This window comes from Leopardus geoffroyi, chromosome A1 (assembly GCF_018350155.1).
Source record: "Leopardus geoffroyi isolate Oge1 chromosome A1, O.geoffroyi_Oge1_pat1.0, whole genome shotgun sequence".
NCBI classification, from domain to species: Eukaryota; Metazoa; Chordata; class Mammalia; order Carnivora; family Felidae; genus Leopardus; species Leopardus geoffroyi.
In genome coordinates, this window is record NC_059326.1 from 19,274,759 (window position 1) to 19,294,074 (window position 19,316).

Genomic DNA, 19,316 nt, shown 5'->3' on the forward strand with positions numbered 1-19,316 from the left:
ATACCAGTCAAAATTGACTTGATCTGCCAAACATGAAACTCATTCAGTACTGCCCCTGTAGGAGTCAAATTCTTATTTACAACTTAATAAACAAAGTTAGCTTTGTTCTAGCCCTTATTATAGTTGAGACTTCCAAATTTACTTCATGTCCGACACTGCCAACCAAGTGTTCAAAGCACTTAATACTTACAAGTCACATCTTGTCCTTTCACATCCACATGAGAGACCAAGCCCTATTTCACTCTCGTTTAAATTTTATTATTGTGGTTATTAGTAATAAACCAATAGAACTAGGATAACAAAGGGAAACGTTCAAGATAAGTAACTTCTTCCTTATGAATTAAAACACATGCACACACTTGAGTTACTCCCTCCCCACCCAATCCTAATGTACAGACAGCTATACAAAACAGTCCATAGAGCTCTGTGAGCAGCTGATACCAGGAGCTGGGCAAAGGACCCCAGCTGTATGAAGTCTCAGGCTGATGTGGGTCTAGATGACTAACTTCTCCACACTGAGAGTACTTGTGGTTTCATCCTCTTCATTTGACCCAAAATAGCCCGGGAGGTCCAGCATCCTCTGCTCAGCCTCAGTGAGGCCAAATGACGTATTATCATAGAAGGCAAACTCAGGGTGGGCTGGGAAACTCTGACACTTGTCTTTTCTACCCTGAGAAGGGCTCAGGGGGCTGACTCTCTGGTAGCTATCTTTGGGGGCAGTGGGGGAAGGCTGCTTCCTTGAGACACTCCTGTGACTGGGGGACGGTCCCCTCCGAGATCTGTGAGGCTCTGTTCTCTCACCTCCTACCACGAAGCTTGCCTGGCTGTCCCCCAGGTCTGGTTTCCTCACGGGCTGCCCCAGGGTGTAGGACTTAGGGGCAGGGCTCAATGGACCTCTGGTTGCACCCGCCCCTTCCGGTTTCTCGGGAAACGGGGCGGCGCCTCGACTGTGAGGCCGAAATCTGTCTTCCGCCTGATCCCAGGTCCGCGTCCTAGAACTGTAGGCTGGGGCCTGGCGTGGAGTCAGGGTGGACATGCTCCTCTCCCGGAACGGCCGGGCCTGCTTGGCTTCGTGAAAACTAGCGGTCCTCCTGAAGTGGGAGCCCCTGGGGTGGCTCCTCTCCGGCAGCGCCCCTCTGCCGCCCACGTGCCTCGTGGCTGACTTGCGGATCACCGTCTGGCTGGGGCTGACAGCGCAACTGGCCTGACACGCCGGGTGGTCGGGCCTGGAGGGGGGCCTGGCCGCGGCCCCGCCCGCCGGCTGCTCCAGAAACGGGGATTTGATCCGGAACTTGTTTGCCGCGGCTTCGTCTGGGCTTTCTACGTCTAAGGGGGGCACGGCGGCGGCGTCGATGGCCGTGTCTGTCAGGGGACTCTGAGACACGTGGTACACCTTGGTGGTTTCCGTCAGGCCCTTCTTCTTCATCTCCTTCAGCTGCTGCTGGGCCAGGCGGTAGCTGAACAGCGGGGGGATGATCTTCTGGGCGTTGGACTGCACGCTCTCGCTGCCAGAGGCGTCGTCCTCGGGAGCCGCGGGCACACTGCGCCTGTAGGTCAGGGGGATGCCCGCGTCCCCCGGGCCCCCCGCGGGCCCGTCGCCCCCGTCCGAGAAGCTGCCACGCTGCTCGCTCAGCTCGCAGATGTTCTCCTCGTCCGAGTTCTTCCGGAAGCTGGGGGAGTGGATGGAGTTGTGTCGAGCCGGCGTGCGGCACTTCGGGGTGCGGCCGAACTTCCGCCACAGCGTGATGAGGACGGTGGCAAGGATGATGAACAAGCACAGGGAAATCCCAGTGACGGTCACGATGTTGTTGGACTTCACCGGACCCTGGGGCTGAAGAGGGGATGCACTGGATGGCTGGAAAGCTACAAGACAAGGGAGAGCAAATGTATTCTCTGGTATTGATTCTCTGCGTGGTTTTAAGGTTCTGATTATCTAGCAGTTCTAGAAAAAAACGTAAAATAAACAAGGACTGGGATTTCGGGTCTTAACACACGTATCTCTGCTGGCAGCTTAAACAAAACAAAACAAAACAAAAAACCCCAAAACAGAAACAACAACGACAACAACAACAAAACAAATAAAAAACACCAAGGCACACGGAAATGAGGTGAGCAGATAAACCACAATCAGGGGTGACTTCGGGGCTCACAGGCTCCTGCTAACACGTGTCTCAAATGTTCCACATAGAAAGCAGCAGCATAAGGAAAGTGTCAGGGTAAAATCAAGAAACGGTGAACGCGGGCTATCTATAGTTAAATGTACCTTTGAGATGCACATCAGAAAATTCCTATCAAGTATTAAAACCTGACATGCAAAATGATTCAGGCAGGTTGTATCTCAGTTCGCATATCTGAAGAAATTAATAGGTGAAAATAAGTCTTTAGGCAATAGCGAACGCTCCACGAATGTGTGTCATCCTTGCACAGGGGCCATGCTAATCTCTGTATGGTTCCAATTTTAGTACATGTGCTGCGGAGACAAGCACAAGTCCTTAGGTAATGTAATGCAACTCAAGTTTCCCTTCTAATGTCAAAGAACTTGCTTTCCTGGTTGAAGCCTCTTCTGCTCACTCTTCTCTTTCCAGCTGTCCTCTCCTCTTGCCTCCTTCCGTGGGGTGTTGATTTGTCTTTTTCTTCCCTGCTGTCTCCAACTGCTTTGTCCCATGGTCATCAAAATGTTTCACCAAGCTTCAGACACCAGCTGGGGCCTCAGCCTGTACTGCCACTGAAATACCCAGGAAACTGAGACCACCTAATGCCACCAGGCCTCCCCTCTCTTACCTCTTTGTCACTGACCACCCTTCAGGGGCTTCCAGTCACCTGTCCTGTCCCATTGCCCCCCTAAGTCTTACCGCTACCAGCTCTGTGTGTCATGTCCATAACCCACTTTCCCACTGCTTCCCTGTCTTTTCTGCTCCCCCCACCAATGGGATAACCAAACTCCTCGGCATCCAGAACCTTTCCCTTTGCCTCCTTCCTTGCCTTACCTGAGGGGACTGGATCTCCTGCGGGGCAAGGCTTCCCCTGCCCACCCTCTTGTGTGGAAGCTGTGATGCTTATAAACACTTGCTTATAAGCAAACAAGACCAGCAGCACGGAGTGTTCCTCACTCTTCTCATTCCTGATTGCCATTTTCAACTGTTTCACCTCCGGATCAAAATTCTACTTAAAAAAAAAAAAATTCTCTATGCTGTACTTTTCACTTCCATGACTTATTTATTTTATGACTGTAAAGTCTGTACCTCTTAATCTTTATTTTGCCCATCTGCCCCACTCACCTCCTTTAGGCAACAAGCAGTCTGTTCTGTTTAAGAATTAATTTTTTTGTTTTGTTTTTTAGATTCTACAAATAAATGATACCACTTATCTTACTTGTCTCACTTATCTTTTTTTTTTTTTAATTTTTTTTTCAATGTTTATTTATTTTTGGGACAGAGAGAGACAGAGCATGAACGGGGGAGGGGCAGAGAGAGAGGGAGACACAGAATCGGAAACAGGCTCCAGGCTCTGAGCCATCAGCCCAGAGCCCGACGCGGGGCTCGAACTCCCGGACCGCGAGATCGTGACCTGGCTGAAGTCGGACGCTTAACCGACTGCGCCACCCAGGCGCCCCGTCTCACTTATCTTAATACCTCTCCTTTATCCATTCCATCTACTGATGAGCACTTGGGTTGCTTCCATATTTTGGCTATTGTAAATGCTGCTGCAATAAACATAGGGTGCATGTATCTTTTAGAATTAGTGTTCATTTTCTTTGGGTAAATACTCAGTAGTGGAACTACTAGATCATATCATATTTCTATTTTTTTAATTTTTGAAGATCCTTCATAGTATTTCTGCAGTAGCTGCATCAATTTACATTCCTACCAACAGTGCACAAGATGCTCTCTTTTCTCCATATCCTCACCAACACTTACTATTTCTTGCCTTTTTCGTACTAGCCATTCTGTCTGCTGTGAGGTGATATCTCATTGTGGTTTTTATTTGTATTTCCCTGATGATGAGTGATCTTGACCATCTCCTCATGGGTCTGTTGGCCATCTGTACGTCTTCTTTGTAAAACTGTCTATTCATGTCCTCTGCCCTTTTTGAATTGGATTCTTTGTTGTTGCTTTTTGTTTTTGTCTTTTCTTTTTTTTTTTTTTGGTGTTGAGTTTTGTCAGTTCTTCATATTTTTTGGATATTCACCCCTTATCAGATATACGCAAATATCTTCTATTCAGTAGGTTACCCTTTTGTGTTGTTGATGGTTTCCTCTGTTGTGCAGCAAAAGCTTTTTATTTGTAGTCCCAATTGTTTATTTTTGCTTTTGTTTCCCTTGTCTGAGGATAAATATCCATAAATATGTTACTAAGGGTGATATCCAAGGTGTCTTCTACTCTTCTGATGCCCATGCCATCTACCCAGACCATCCGCCTAATGCCCCCTCAACATTGCCATTCTCCAACCTTGTGGCAGCCATCAGTCACTAGCACCTGGGTCTCAATCTTCCTTACCATCCTACAGGTAGGCCCAACTGGGCAATGTCAGTGCCCATCCAACATATAAAGCCTTACCATTGTTTGCAACTGCTCCTCTTCTGAAATACTCAATTTCATAGCCTATTTTCAAGCTATTTTATGAATATTCAATTTCATAGTCTATTTTCTTCTCCTCTCACTCGGCCAATATTATTACACTGGTTTCTCAAGTTCACTGCAATTTCTGATTCCCCAACTCATCCATTTATTTTCTCCCCGTATGCCAGCCAACTCCTGGCCTCACTTCTCTCCCTACACTTATGATCCATTACATAAACCATTCTCTTAGCAATAACCTCTCTCTGACCTTTAGTACTGAGCCACACTCCTTTCCCCGATCTACAGCAAAAGTCCATCCCTAGGTAAACCAAAACGTGAATTACCAGCTGCTGCACCAAGGTGCGGAGCACTGGTGGAGAAAATAATGCACCTGTGTGGGTCAGTGCCTCTGCATACGGACAGCCCCCAACCTCAGTTGCCCACAGCATGGGCAGCATGGGCTCCTAAGCAACTCAATTCTTTCATTCCCTACAAGTTTCACCACTTTTCTCAAGTCCCCTACCAACCCTCCTCCCTCAGAATGCCACTGATTCACACAAAAATAGAAGCTATCTGGAAAGTACACCCCCAGCTTCTTTTGCCATTTTCTTCTCCCGTGCAGACTTGGGAGCAGCCACACTTCTATTTACTTCTTTCTCTATGGAGTGGAAGAAGTATCTTCCTAGAAAGGTGGGTCCACCAAGTGCACTCGGTCACCCTTCTCCAGGGGGATCAACCCTCTGTACCAGTTCTCTCCAGCTTCTCCCCTATTCAGCTCCGTGCAAACATGCTTAAGCTCTCACTTTAAAAAGACCCTTCTAGGGGCGCCTGGGTGGTGCAGTTGGTTAAGCGTCCGACTTCAGCCAGGTCACGATCTCGCGGTCCGGGAGTTCGAGCCCCGCGTCAGGCTCTGGGCTGATGGCTCAGAGCCTGGAGCCTGTTTCCGATTCTGTGTCTCCCTCTCTCTCTGCCCCTCCCCCGTTCATGCTCTGTCTCTCTCTGTCCCAAAAATAAATAAACGTTGAAAAAAAAAAATTTTTTTAAAAGACCCTTCTAGAACCCTCTCACTACTGCCACAACCATATCTTATTCCTTGTCCTCCCAGCAAAGCTTAAATAAAGAAGAGTCTATATTTGCTGACTTACTCCTTCCATATCATCACCTCTGAGTCCTGCAACCTGCCTCCAGAATTAGTTTCAGTGAAATAGTTTCTGCTGAGGTCATTAATGATCTGGTAGCTAAATTCAAAAAATATTTAGTCCTGATATTCCTTGACTGCAGTATTGGCTACTTCCCAACACTTCCTGAAACTTTTTTTCTTCTTGGCTTCAACGATAGTACTCACTTAATTTGGAGCAAAGAACATCGACTTTGGAGCAAGGAGATCTAGATCCTATCCTGGCTCCATTAGCTCTACTCTCTCCACCAATGTCCCATCAACACCTTCACTTTCACATGCCCAAGACTCATCATCTTTCCCCCAGAACCTGGGTCTCATCCAATATATCCAATCTCAAGGAAATGGCACTGCTGTCCATGAAGTTGCCAGTACTAGAATCCTGGTTTTAATCCTTGATACTTCCCTCTCCATCACTCTTCACATCCAGAGTCTTTGACCCCTTCCCTCCTCTGCCTCTCCACTGTCATCATTTCATTTTTCACCTGAGTTTTCACCTGAAAACCACTTAACAGGCCTTGCTGCTGCCATTCCTACCCCTTCCAATGTATTCTCCATACTATAGCTAAGAGATCCCTCTGAAATACAGGCCAAACCTTGAAAGTCCCTTAGAATCTGGCTCCTACCTACCTGTCTGGGTTCATTTTTACCACTCCGTCTGGTACACTCTGCTCTAGATACATTAAACCATTTTCAGTTCTTTGGCTCTCTTAATGTGCCATCTTCTTTCATGTTTTCATCCATTGTTCCCCTTGCTAAATTCCCTTTCTCACTTGGTTCACCTCAGTGACACCTACTCAGCTCTCAAACTTTAGCTCAAATATCACCACCTCCAACAAAGGAGTTATTCCCAGCATGGATTTTCACCCCGGAAAGCTTCCATAGTAAGCTGTGGATACTTTTTTCATTGTAGGCTCTACACTGTGCTGTATATTATTCCTGTGTGTCTGCTGAGCTACTATATCCTAAGTGCCTTCCAGATAGGAACAATGCCTTATCTTTATACAGTAAAACCTTGGTTTGCAAGCATAATTCATTCCAGAAACATGCTTGTAATCCAAGGCACTTGTATATCAAAGCAAATTTCAAGAACCATTGGCTCAATTGTGATCATGTGGCATCTGGCATCATGTACTACTCGTATTGCAAGACACTGCTTGTTTATCAAGTTAAAATTTATTAGAAATGTTTGCTCGTCATGGGGAACACTCATAGACAAGTTACTCGCAATCTAAGATTTTACTATATTACCAACCCCAGTCATAGTAACTTACACATAGCTGGTATCCAATAAATGTTAGATTAATTCATTATTAAAAAGGTAATAGCAAAATGACCAATATCCCACCTGACAGAATGTGGACATATGGCAGTGGATCCTCCCATTCTCAAGTTTGAACGAGATGGTCAAATAAACATAGAACTTGACAAAAAAACATTCTTCAAAGCCAAACAAAACTAAACTCTTAACCAAGTGAACCTGGCTGAATGATGAAAGACTTGTTTCCTGACATCACTTCATTCAAGTACAGTGGCTGCTGACCTCCATGGGGAGCAGCAATTCAATTGCACATCATGGTCGCTTTATTCAGCTGTTATCTTTGACTGTGCTGGCTCCCTTCAAAACCATGGCTGGAGAAAAGCCCAAGAGCTGCTGACCTCACCCCTCTCTGCCTCATCTACTTCCCTCTTTCACTTGAAGTGAAGATTTCCAGATGCTAAGCAGCCTACGAACAGATCTTTACATTTCCAAGGAGTGTGAAATAGATTGAATACGAAGATGAACACTTGGAAGAAATTATCATCTTTATCCACATAAGCATGTATCTGAGGACCTTTTTGCTAATTTATAATTTCTAGTTCCCAAATTTTCCAAAAATCTAGTACAAATTTCTAGTTCCCACCCAATATTAAAGAGTTAAGACAAAAGAACATGAAATAATTCCATATATCCTCAAAATTAATTGCTAATTCCAGGTTGTTGATGCTTCCAGAAAGCTAGACTGGCCAGTGCAGAAAGGCAAGGTATTCAAGATAGGTAGCTTAGAAGGGTCAGATCTAATCCTCTGCTTTCTAGCTTTATGGTCTTGGGCAGGTCAGTTATCCTCTCTATGCTACAGAGTCCCAATTAAGTGTGATAATGTATTTAAAGTGCTGGCACATAGCAAATGGTCAACAAACCATTTATATCTTGTCACTTCTAAGGTACAGAAGCCAGTGACAATTGATTTTAAACTCAATTGAGTTCATCCATTCATTCACTCATTTATTCCTTCATTATGGAACTCTAGATAGAATATCTTAACACAACATGCCATCCCAGAATTGAGAGGAACAGATATATTTGAAGGTACTTATACCCAAGAAAGGAGCTTTGAAAGTGAAGGGGACTTATAAAGAAAGAGTAGAGAGAGAATAGAGCCTAGAAAATAATACAAAATATAACTGGAGATAGAACAGATTCAGAGTGGGGTCAAGGGCTTATGAAAGAAGAGGGACAGGCTAAGGGCTAGCAGAAGAGCTTAAGTCTGAGGAAAATCAGAAGAAAGAACATCCTCAGGATGCTGGAATAAAGGAAACAAGTCTGGCTGGAAAAATGAGACAGCAAAAATGAATTTGTAAGATCACATGTGGGGGACACTGGCCAAGGTGTTGCCACAACGTGCCTGTGGTTTTTGCTTAAAGATGCTCTGAGATCCAAACACAGAAAAAAAATCTAACTCCCCCAGATCTTAAGGGACAAAGAACTAGGGATGGTTTTCTAACCTGGAATTAGAGAGTGGAAGAAGTCAGGACTTGACAGAAGGACTTTATCTAAGGGTCAGGACCAAAGCAAAGGCTGTCAAATTAAATGGGGGGCTGTTTGTAGATCAGTAGGTGAGATGGTGTGTGGAAAGAACAAGGATTAGTATTACTGTAACCTGTAGCAAATGAATGGAATTCAACTCCATAAGCTGAAGCACACCTAACCGAGCTTGTCAGCATTACATCTATAAACCATTCATATCAAAACTCACTGAACACCCACGAGTGCCTTCAAGATGCTGAGAGGATGACAGAAAGGCCAGTCTCTAGATGATGACAAGAAGAAATCTCCCCACCTTCTCCTCCTGAATAGGGGTAATAAAGAGGAAATGTAAGGCCATTCAGGGATAAGACAGGGTGACTTGACCCATTTTGACAAATAACCGTCTATATGGTCCCCTCGAGCTTCTCTGAGATGATGAGAAAAAGCATTTTTTACATGTTCTTCCACAATTTTAGCAGGAAGAAGTAAAGGATAAATAAGAAAACAAAAGCACAACCAAAAATATCTCAGGAAGAAAAGATCATCCCTCCTATTTTTGTATTTTTAAAAATGATTTCCTTGTCATTTCCCTGTCTTCCATAGTGTGAAATCCCCTGCCATCTCACTGGCCAGCTACTCCCAGTCATAGAAAAACTACTGAGTATAGCCTTAGTAAAGCCAGCAGCAATAACAGAGCGTCAATGAGTCCACCTCTGAACTCAGGTTGGTGATTTTCAGGCAGGTCTAGGTTCAACAGTCCCTCTGTGGAGAGATTCCCGAAGAAAGAAGAATACCTACCAGCACACTCCTCCAGGGAACACAGGGAGGTCTCCGAGGACATTCCAGGGCAGCCAGGTCTGGAGGGGAAGGAAGTCAGGCACACGCGGCGTCGCTCTCTGACACCATCCCCACACGTGGCACTACACTGGCTCCACGGCTGCCACAGTCCCCAAGTTTCTGCAAGGACATTAGCCATGCTTTTAATGCTAGTTCATTTGAGAATCAGAATTTAACTGTACCCAAATGAAGCAGCAAACTCAAATCTCAGGCCTTGAAAAGTCAGTAAATAAAAATATTCCCAAAGATGCGGAAAGCTGGAAAGAGTGTGTAAACACCCTTAAAACAAAGGAAAGCTGTATAATTTACAAAATATTAACCTTTTTGGAACTCATCAGAAAGCAAAGGTCACAGGACAACCAAATGGACTGAAGGAAACAGAGCCTTCTCTAAGGCAAGACAGGATGCAAACCTTGCTTCCTGACATAGATACCAGGCCTCATAAAAGCTAGTGAAAAGAAGTCATCTGAAAACATATGAACTGCTAGAAGCCTAGTGTGGGCTAGCATGAGAATATAGAATCCCTGGGAGCCACATATCCAATGGGAATTTGTACCCACTTGCAGGTTCTTCGTGGATCTCATCAAATGCTCACAAGAAGGACTGAGGGTAAGTGCAAGGCCAGAGAGGGCCTTCCTTTTAGTTCAGGCCTGAGGATAGAAGGAGTGGCACTGTGGGAAAGACAAACCTCATGTGGATTCTCCTCCCCATCTGCTCTACCAACAAAAGCCTCAACCACTGGGGGGAAAGCAGCAGCCCTGTCACTTTAAGGGCACCAGTTGAGACACAATGCTGCTAAGGAATGCAAAAAGAAGGAAATCCTTCACCCCTGAAGAGGAGCAGAAAATATAATGAGTCCAGACTATTAGAGAGCTTCCACCACTGAAGAGAGGCAAGATCAAGAAGGCCCCATCCCTGAGACTCAGGGGCACAGCATTTATCTAAGACTAAGGATGAAATGGAACAAGAAAAAGCTCTCCAGCTCCCATCACCCAAACCCTACCCTGCACCATGCTAGCAATTTCCAAGTATCACTAATAACAACCCACTGCTAGGGCAGGGGCAAGAGTGACAGATGGCAACCTCTCTTGTGTGCAGGCTCAAGCCTAAAGCTGAGGGTGGAGAAGCCTGGCAAGCCAACTCCTACCCTAACTTCAAAGTAACATTAGAAAATTCTGAACTCTATCATGTACTGAGGATGGCCATAGCAACAGCACAAACACAGCTTAATTCCTTAGTGCACTGACCCAATCCCCACACTAATGGCCTAGCAAAAATAGGGTATGCCCATTTCCCCACATAAGTACTATTTATTGTTGTCTATACAGTTCTAAATAAGATGTGCAACTTTCAACCAAAAATTATGAGACACACAAGCAGCAAGAAAAAAACTACCAATAAATAAAGTAATCAAGAGAACCAGACCCAAATGTGAGTATTCAAATGTGAATACCAGACCAGGTATTAGAACTATCCGAGAGAGAAGTTAAAATACTATGATTAACATGAAAGACTTTAGTGGAAAGGTAAACAAGATGAATAGATAAAAATTTTCATTAGAGAGTCATAAACTAAGAAGAGGTGAATGGAATGTTAGAAATGAAAAACACAGAACAAAGATGAAGAATGCCTTCTAGAATGCTCATAAGTAGACTTACTGAGGAAAGAAACAGTAAATTTAATATAGGTCAATAGAAATCACTCAAACTGAGACACAAAGATTAAAAAGAGAGAGTGGGGGTGCCCGGGTGGCTCAGTTGCTCGAGTGTCTGACCTTGGCTCAGGTCATGATCTCATGGTTCGTGGGTTTGAGCCCCATGTCAGACTGTGTGCAGACATGCTCAGCCTGCTTCAGATTCTGTGTCTCCCTCTGTCTCTGCCCTCCCCTGCTTGTGCCCTGTCTCTGTCTCTCTTGAAAATAAAACATTTTTTAAAAATAAAAAAATTAAATTAAAAAAATAAAAAATAAAAAGAGAGAGTGAATAAAACAGAATGGAATATCCAAGATCTGGGGGACAATATCAAATAATCTCTTTCTCATGTTATTAGAATCCCAGAAGAGAAAAAGAGAATCAAAAAATGACCAAGAATTTTCCAAAATTAATGAAATATACTAAGCTCTATCCAAGATGCTCAGAAAACATCAGGCAGAATAAATACAAAAAAGCAAATAAACAAAAAGAAGTTAGACACACTATATTTAAACTGATAAAAACAAACAAACAAAAAAACTTTTAAGGCTGTGGGAGGAGAAGGGAAGGTGGAAGGAGCAAACACATTGTATATGGAAGAATAAAGATGAGAAATTGAGCAGACTTCTTGTCGTGTAATCCAAGGATAGTGGAGTAGTATCTATAAAGTAATGAAAGAAAAAAAAAAAAAGACCAATCCAAAATTCTTCCAAAAATTAAGGAGAAATAAAGATTTAGACAAACAAAAATCAATAAAATTAATTACCAGCAGACCCTCACTACAAGAAATGTTAATAGAAAATCCTTCAGGCAGAAGGAATAGGATACCAGAAAAAAAATTGTGTCTGTACAAAGAACTGAAAAGTGCTGGAAATGGCATTTATAAAGGTAAAAATAACACTCATTTTTTCTTATTTTTAAATGCTCTAAATTATAACTGCTAAAGAATAATAGTACTATGTATTCAGAGCATATATAAAGTAAAATGTATGACAATAATCACACAAAGAATGGGAGTAATGAATTGGGAATGTACTATTAATAAGGTCTTTATACTACATGTGAAGCAAAACATTATTACTCAAAGGTAGATCAAGAATAATTAAAGATATATATTGTAAACTCCAGGACAACCACAAAAAACATTTTAAGGTATAAACAATAAACCAACAGTGTGGTTAAACTAACTCATAAAAAATATTCAATTAACACAAAAGAAGGCAGAAATGAGGAAAAAGAAACAAAGAACAGAAGAAACAGAAAACTACCAAGTTGACAGATCTTAATCTAACCAAATAATGGTTACACTAAATATAAATAATCTAAACACACCTCTTAAAAGATAGAGATTGTGAGATTGGGTAAAAAAGCATGACCTAACTATATGTTACTTAAAAGAAACTCACTTAAAACACTAATTCAAAAAGATATATGCATTCCAATGTTTACTGCAGCATTATTTACAATACCCAAGATATGGAAGTAACCAAAGTGTCCATTGATAGATGAATGGATAAAAAAGATGTAAGGTAGGCGCGCACACACACACACACACACACACTGGAATAATACTCATCCACAAAAAAGGATGAGATCTATAGGGCAAAAAAGGATGGACCTATAGGGCATTATAGTGAAATATAAGTGAAATAAGTCAGACTGGGAAAAATAAACACTATATGATTTCACTCATATGTGGAATCTAAAAAACAAATGAATAAACAAACAAAAAGCAGAACTAGATGTATAAATACAGAAAAAACCTGATGGTTGCCAGAAGGAAGGGGGTGATGAGATGGGAAAAATGGATGAAGGGAAGTGAGAAATACAGGCTTCCAGTGAAGAAATGAGTAAGTCATAGGAATAAAAGGCACAACACAGAGAAAATAGTCAAAGACATTGCAATAGCATCATATGGTGACAAATGGTAGTCACACTTGTGTTGAGCTAAGCATAACATATAGAGAAGTTGAATCACTATGTTGTACACCTGAAACTAGGTAACATTGTGTGTCAACTATACTCAGTTAAAAATTTTTTTCACTAAAAAACTTACTTTAAATATTAAATACATAAATAGGTTAAAGTAACAGTTGGGAGAAGTTAAACCCATGAACATTCATTAACAGAAAACTGGAGTAACGATATTAGCATCAGACAAGGTAGACTGCAGAACAAGGGATACTACCAGGAATAAGAGGGACATTATTACATAACGATAAAAGGGTTAATCTAGAAAGGAGTCTTAACAATCTTAAATGGGGGTGCACCTACCACCAGAGCTTCAAATTCATACCAAATATTCCCAGAACAGTTTAATGGCTGACACATGCAAGCATCTCTTCCAAGCATATATGTAATCACTGCCAGATAGAATAATTAAGTAGTCTCCCACAAAAAATTGTTCTAAGACCCTTCTCTATCAGTACCCATCCAACCTCAAGACCCAGGTCATACCAACCCTGGGCACCAAAACACCCTCTGCGTAAAAGTCTTTCTTCATCATTTATGGACAAAAGTTCAATACATTCACAGGTATATAAAGCACTTGGAAAACATAAGAACACATAGGGCAGATACATTCTCAGGTAATCCAAGTGGTGCAATCTTTGAAATGAGTCATGGAGTATGAGCTCTTTAAAGCAATTAAAAGTCTCTGGGATTTTCACAAGAGTGGGAGCATTACAAACCACAACCCTGGACCAACATCAACTGAGGTGTGGTAATTATGTTCCATCCAGAGGTCCAACTGAACACAATATTGGTTCTGTGTCTCCAGATTACACTGCAGCTCCTCAAATGGAAGAACAATAAGCCAGCTTTGTCCTTAAGCTACAGAGCTATTCAGACACTAAGCCCCTCGTGCCTGCAAAGCTTTGGGACTCTCATATTAAAATCTCTTTGAATTAAAGTATGGTGATTTATTTTTGAAAAATCAACTGGGAATTCCACTACTGAGAAATCTAAACTGAAAATTAAGTCAGTGCATAGTTTATCCTTCTCTTATGCTCATATTTAAGACCACAAAAGGTAGAATTACAAATGCTAATAATCTCTTTGTAAACTCTCATTTACTTTACATAAATATAATTTATTTAATATATAAAGTTATTTGTCAAACTAAAAACAAAAATTCCACTAGTAGTGGCCAGGAAAAAAAAAATCAAAGTTTTAATAAAAGCGTGAATATTATTGTCAAAAATTTCATGTTTATAGAAGCACTTTCAACAATAGCCAAATTATGGAAAGAGCCTAAATGTCTGTCCATCAATTGACAAATGGATAAAGAACATGTGGTTTATATATACAATGGAATACTACTTGGCAATGAGAAAGAATGAAATCTGGCCATTTGCAGCAACATGGATGGAACTGGAGGGTATTATGTTAAGTGAAATAAGCCAGACAGAGAAAGACAAATACCATATGTTTTCACTTCACCCATCTGTGGATCTTGAGAAACTTAACGGAAGACCATGGGGGAGGGGAAGAGGAGAAAAAAAAAAGGCAAATCACAAGAGAGGGAGGGAGGCAAACCACAAGAGACTCTTGGATACTGAGAACTGAGGGGTGATGGGGGTGGGGGAGAGGGGAAAGTGGGTGATGGGCATTGAGGAAGGCACTTGTTGGGATGAGCACTGGGTGTTGTATGGAAACCAATTTGACAATAAATTATATAAAAACAATTTTCATTTTGAAATGTTGTGTCTTTTTCCCTTGGAAGTAAAATCATGGTTTGTAGGACAATCAACAAAAAGTAAACATTTAGGCTACATCTTATGTCCTTTAATTTTAAGCGACATTAATCAAACAGGAACATAGGAAATCAATCAAAGCAATTAACAAATTTAATCAGGCAAAATTTTTTTAATGCTTTAAGTAATTCTGTCTGTTCCCTGAAGATTTCTACCAATAACTTTGAGGGAAATACTAGGCTAAATGAAAAGTCATTAGATAAATGTAGTTCGTGTTTTAGAAATAAAGAGCAAGATGATCAATATTTCAAATACTTTTCATGAATGAAAGCTGTTTTGTTTTGTCCTGGTTAGATGTCCATACATGCACTCACACTACATAACAAACCTGTTTGGCCAGCATAAATACCTTTCAGGCTACTATAGAGGATATTAATTCTGAATGAGCAAAATTTGTCTGGAATAGGAAAAGGGAAATTTGTTTCCACCCCTCAAGACTATCTGAAAGAATACAGCCCATGAAATATTCACAACTGGAAGACATTTTGCTCAAGAAACTAAAGCAACTAAACAAAACACGCTTATAAAAAAAGTTCTTTAGGGACGCCTGGGTGGCTCAGTCAGTTGAGCGTCTGACTCTTGGTTTCAGCTCAGGTCATGATCTCACAGTTTGTGGGCTCAAGCCCCACAATGGGCTCACATCAGGCTCTGCGATGACAGTGCAAAGCCTTCTTGGGATTTTCTTTCTCCCTCTTTCTCTGCCCCTCTCCCACTTGTGCTCTCTCTCTCTCTCTCTTTAATAAATTTAAAAAATAAACATTAAAAAAAAAGACATTAGCTTTAAAAAGAAAGAAAGAAAGAAAGAAAGAAAGAAAGAAAGAAAGAAAGAAAGAAAAGAAAGTTCTCTAGACAAGAGTAACTAAAAGCAACAGATGGAGCAAAGGACCTGGATAAGCAGTTCAGACTTTCTGTGCACAAAACAAGGCTCATTTATATTGGCCAAATCATGCTTGTGGGTTCCAAAGTGGGTTTTGTGTGTTTTAAGAGGGGTGGACAGCACAAGACAAACCAGTGAGATGAGAAAATCGTATAACTTTTTTCAATTTAAACATTTTACATTATTTAATACATGAATTGACAGTTGATTATATGGGAGGCAGTGAAGAATAATGGTAAAAGCCAGTCAACCATCAGTAGTGGTTAAGACACTTAACCACCAATTGAGCTCAGGCAAGTTACTTATTTTGTGCTTCTATTTCTTCACCTATAAAATTGACAAAATTATAAGCCTAACTAATAGGGTTGTTATGAAGATTAAACAGGTTAATATTTATAAATCACTCAGAACAGTGCCTGGTTACAAAGTAATCACTATATAAACATTAGCTTTATTATGTCAGATGATCGCACACAGGATGTCAGATATCCTACAGGATATTCCTAAGGAATCCCAAAAGAAGAGTTTATTCTTGGAAGGATTTACATATTCATTCACTTTCAAAGAATATGGAGTAGTGTAGCATCTAGGGGTCTACTTACATGAATTTTTACAACTGTATTTTCTAGCTTTAGGTAAACTAACTCCCAAAGTGGACAAGTAGCTTAAAGAAGATTCTGGCGGAGAATTAAAGATAATGCACAACGTGCAAACAGGAAGGAACTGACAGGGTTGATGGTTCTGTCCTTGGTAAAAAGCTCTTGTTCAGTCATTATGAAAGAAAAACCATACCATTTAATCACAGAAACAAGAAGATGGCCTAAAAATTTAAATTATCAAGGAAACTACAAATATATACACTTTTTATTTACCAAAAAAAAAAAACCCTAAGTTAAAAAAAAGTTATGTGACTATGACTTCATATCTTCTATCATTCATTATCAACTTTTACCCTAAATTTATATACTCCCGTCTGAAACGGGATGTTGGGCAGATGTGCTCAGAATTTAGGATTTCTCAACTTATTTTTGTAAGTTATTACAGTGCTATGCCAAGATTACTAACACTCCCCTACCAGGATCTCAGGCAGCATCCCATAGCCAAACACATTAACATTTCTGCAGAGAAAAATACGAACATTCACACCAAGTAGGATTAATGAAGATCATGAATAATTTTTGGTTAAATGCAGCACATCTATTTTGCATTTCCTGTAAACTGTTATTTACTTTCTATCTTCAGGTCTGAAGATATATTTGGAAAAAGAGACAAACATGTCAAACACATTACTCCATTGTCCAAAGGAACTAGTAAGAAATTCAGTGGAGGCAGCAGCTCACACAAGTCATGGTGGGTTCAATGGGGTCCCTAAATGATACCATTTACCAAAAAAAAAAAAAAAAAAAAAAGTCAGCTGCCAATTTAAGTGGAAAATGAAAAGAAAAGAACTCGATTCAGTCATACATTTTTTATACTAAAACCAGGGAAGGCACTGAGGTCCCCATTACTAGCATAAATGTCAGTGATTAGCCGGAGTCTCCTTCCTTCTGCCCCTCTCCAGTGTCTTCTCCCTGCTGCTGTGGGGAAAACTCAGTCTTTAAACGAGCAGAAGAATCAGCGAGAACCCCAACAGCTGGGAGAACCACAAGGTAGACCTCCTGCTCCCAGTGTTTTTAATCAAATGGCTCAAATGTCTTTATATCCCTTGGTTTGTTTCCACTAAATTCAATTAGACTTTTTTTTCCTCTTAACTTCTTTTGAAAAGGCAAGTGTAGCTTGAATGATTAAATTAGCTTAATATAATTTTTCTATGCTAATATCTGGACCGGCTACATTTGCATTCAATTTTCACTTGAATAAAACATGTATTGAACAGCTATTAAAGTGCCAGGCCTACTAAGTGGGCCAAATAAATATCATAAATAGCTTCATGGCAGCGCAAGTTGGCTTTTCCCACCAAATGAGCTTCCCCCATGAGAGTGAGGGTGGGCATAAGGCTGAGGGCGGGGGGAGAAAGACACTGAACAAACCACGACAGAAATGATCAATGCCATGAAAGAGGAATGAAGGATGCTGTGCCAGCTTACGGCAAGGGAATTTAGCGAGTTTGGGGTCAAGGAAGAGTGACCCAAGCGAGGACTTGGGAGACAGGTTAACGTCAACCAGGTGAAGGCGGGAGGAGGCTCCCGCCCAGGGATGGTGACTGTGGGTTGGGCAGCCCGGCCACAGAGGGCCCTGCGGATTCTCATCCTCATATCCAGTGAGGTGACTGACAGTTTGATTTTAAGCGGGGGAACAACCTCAGCAGACCTGAGTTTTACATAATCTCTCTGGCTGCAGTGAGAGAACGAAGTGGACAGCGGAGGGAGCTGGAATCGATCAGGAATCTGTTGCAATAGGTTAGCTAAGGGATGACAGAGGTTTAAACCAAGTGGTAATCGCAGAATTGGGGAGACGTGGAGAGATTCAGACACCGAGGAGACAAAACTCATAGGACTTAGTGATTTATTACTTATAGGAGGTGAAGGAGAAGAGGAAGACTCCTGGGCTTCCGGTCTGAACAATGAAAGGGGTGGCGGAGGCCTTACCGAGGAGCAGGTTTAGGGGGTAAGATGATGAGTCGAATTCTAGGTATGTGGCTTTTGAGAGAGATGGGAGACCCGTGACGGGTGACAGCTGTGCAGCAGCACTTAGATGCAGGGGAGGGATGCCAGTCTGGAGTCACTGGCATCAGGATGGTAATCACCTAGTGGGTGTGTAAATAGTATAAGGCGCAGAAGTCCAGGGTCGCCTGGGTGGCTCAGTCGGTTAAGTGTCCGACTTTGGCTCGGGTCATGATCTCATGGTTTGTGAGTTCGAGCCCCCCATTGGATTCTCTCCTGACAGCTCAGAGTGGAGCCTCCTTCGGATTCTGTGTGTCTCTCTCTCTGCCCCTCCCCCACTCACGCTCTGTCTCTCTCTCTCTCAAAAATAAACATTAAAAAAAAAAAAAAAAAAAAAGGCGAGGAAGTCCAATAGTTAATGGATGAGACCAGGTGGTAGAACTGGCAGGCGAAGGAGACCATGAAGGAACAGCCAGGCAGGTGGGAGGTAAGCGAGGCGAGTGTGAGGTCACGGAATCAAGGTCAATGAAGACACAGGCTGCAAAGCGCCCCTGGGTTTTGGGACCTTGGAAGTCATCCACTGGCTGCTTTAGTGAGAGCGCTTTCAGGGGAGGAGTGTGGCTTAGACGTGGGCTGAAAAGTGCACGTGAGGTGAGGAAATACACTGCAGCATATAGGTGACTTTTTCAAGAACCTGGGCTATAAAAGGAAGGAGAGAGAAAGACGGTATTATGTGGGGGAGAACCAGGGGATGAGGGGTGGTGTTGGCTGTATTTTTAGACAAGAGAATTAAGCATATTTCAAAGCTATTGGGGAGAAGCCCATCAAGGGACAGTTAGAGACAGAAGAGGGAGAGGGGATCAGGATTAACAGAGGATTCCTGATATGAGCAAAGACACTGGGGTCCACAGCAGAGGGCAAGGTTGACCTCGCACTGGAGGAGTGACACTTCTTCCATGGTGGTGACAAAGGAGGACCGATGGCTGCAGGCCCACAGATATTTTAGTGGGAGGGTGAGGTGGCTCGTAC

The 19,316-nt window shown here is 42.1% G+C and overlaps 1 protein-coding gene and 1 non-coding gene across 5 annotated transcripts in view; both read right to left on the reverse strand.

The window, feature by feature from the left end:
- Positions 1-236: 236 nt before the first annotated feature.
- THSD1 (thrombospondin type 1 domain containing 1) overlaps positions 237-19,316 on the reverse strand; it is a 40,470-nt gene continuing 21,390 nt past the window's right edge. For 2 of the 4 annotated variants that reach the window (XM_045475044.1, XM_045475045.1), the window contains exons 4-5: positions 9,323-9,481; positions 237-1,863 (exon numbers count right to left, since the gene is read on the reverse strand). In XM_045475044.1, the coding sequence (XP_045331000.1) occupies positions 494-1,863; positions 9,323-9,481 (1,529 nt within the window). In that variant the 3' untranslated portion in view covers positions 237-493. Of the gene's footprint in view, positions 1,943-9,322; positions 9,482-19,316 lie in introns of all 4 variants that reach the window. The other 2 variants (XM_045475047.1, XM_045475046.1) reach the window with 2 other exon arrangements.
- Positions 2,385-2,486, reverse strand: LOC123581687. Its single transcript, XR_006703935.1, has one exon. It is a non-coding gene; the product is annotated as a U6 spliceosomal RNA (small nuclear RNA).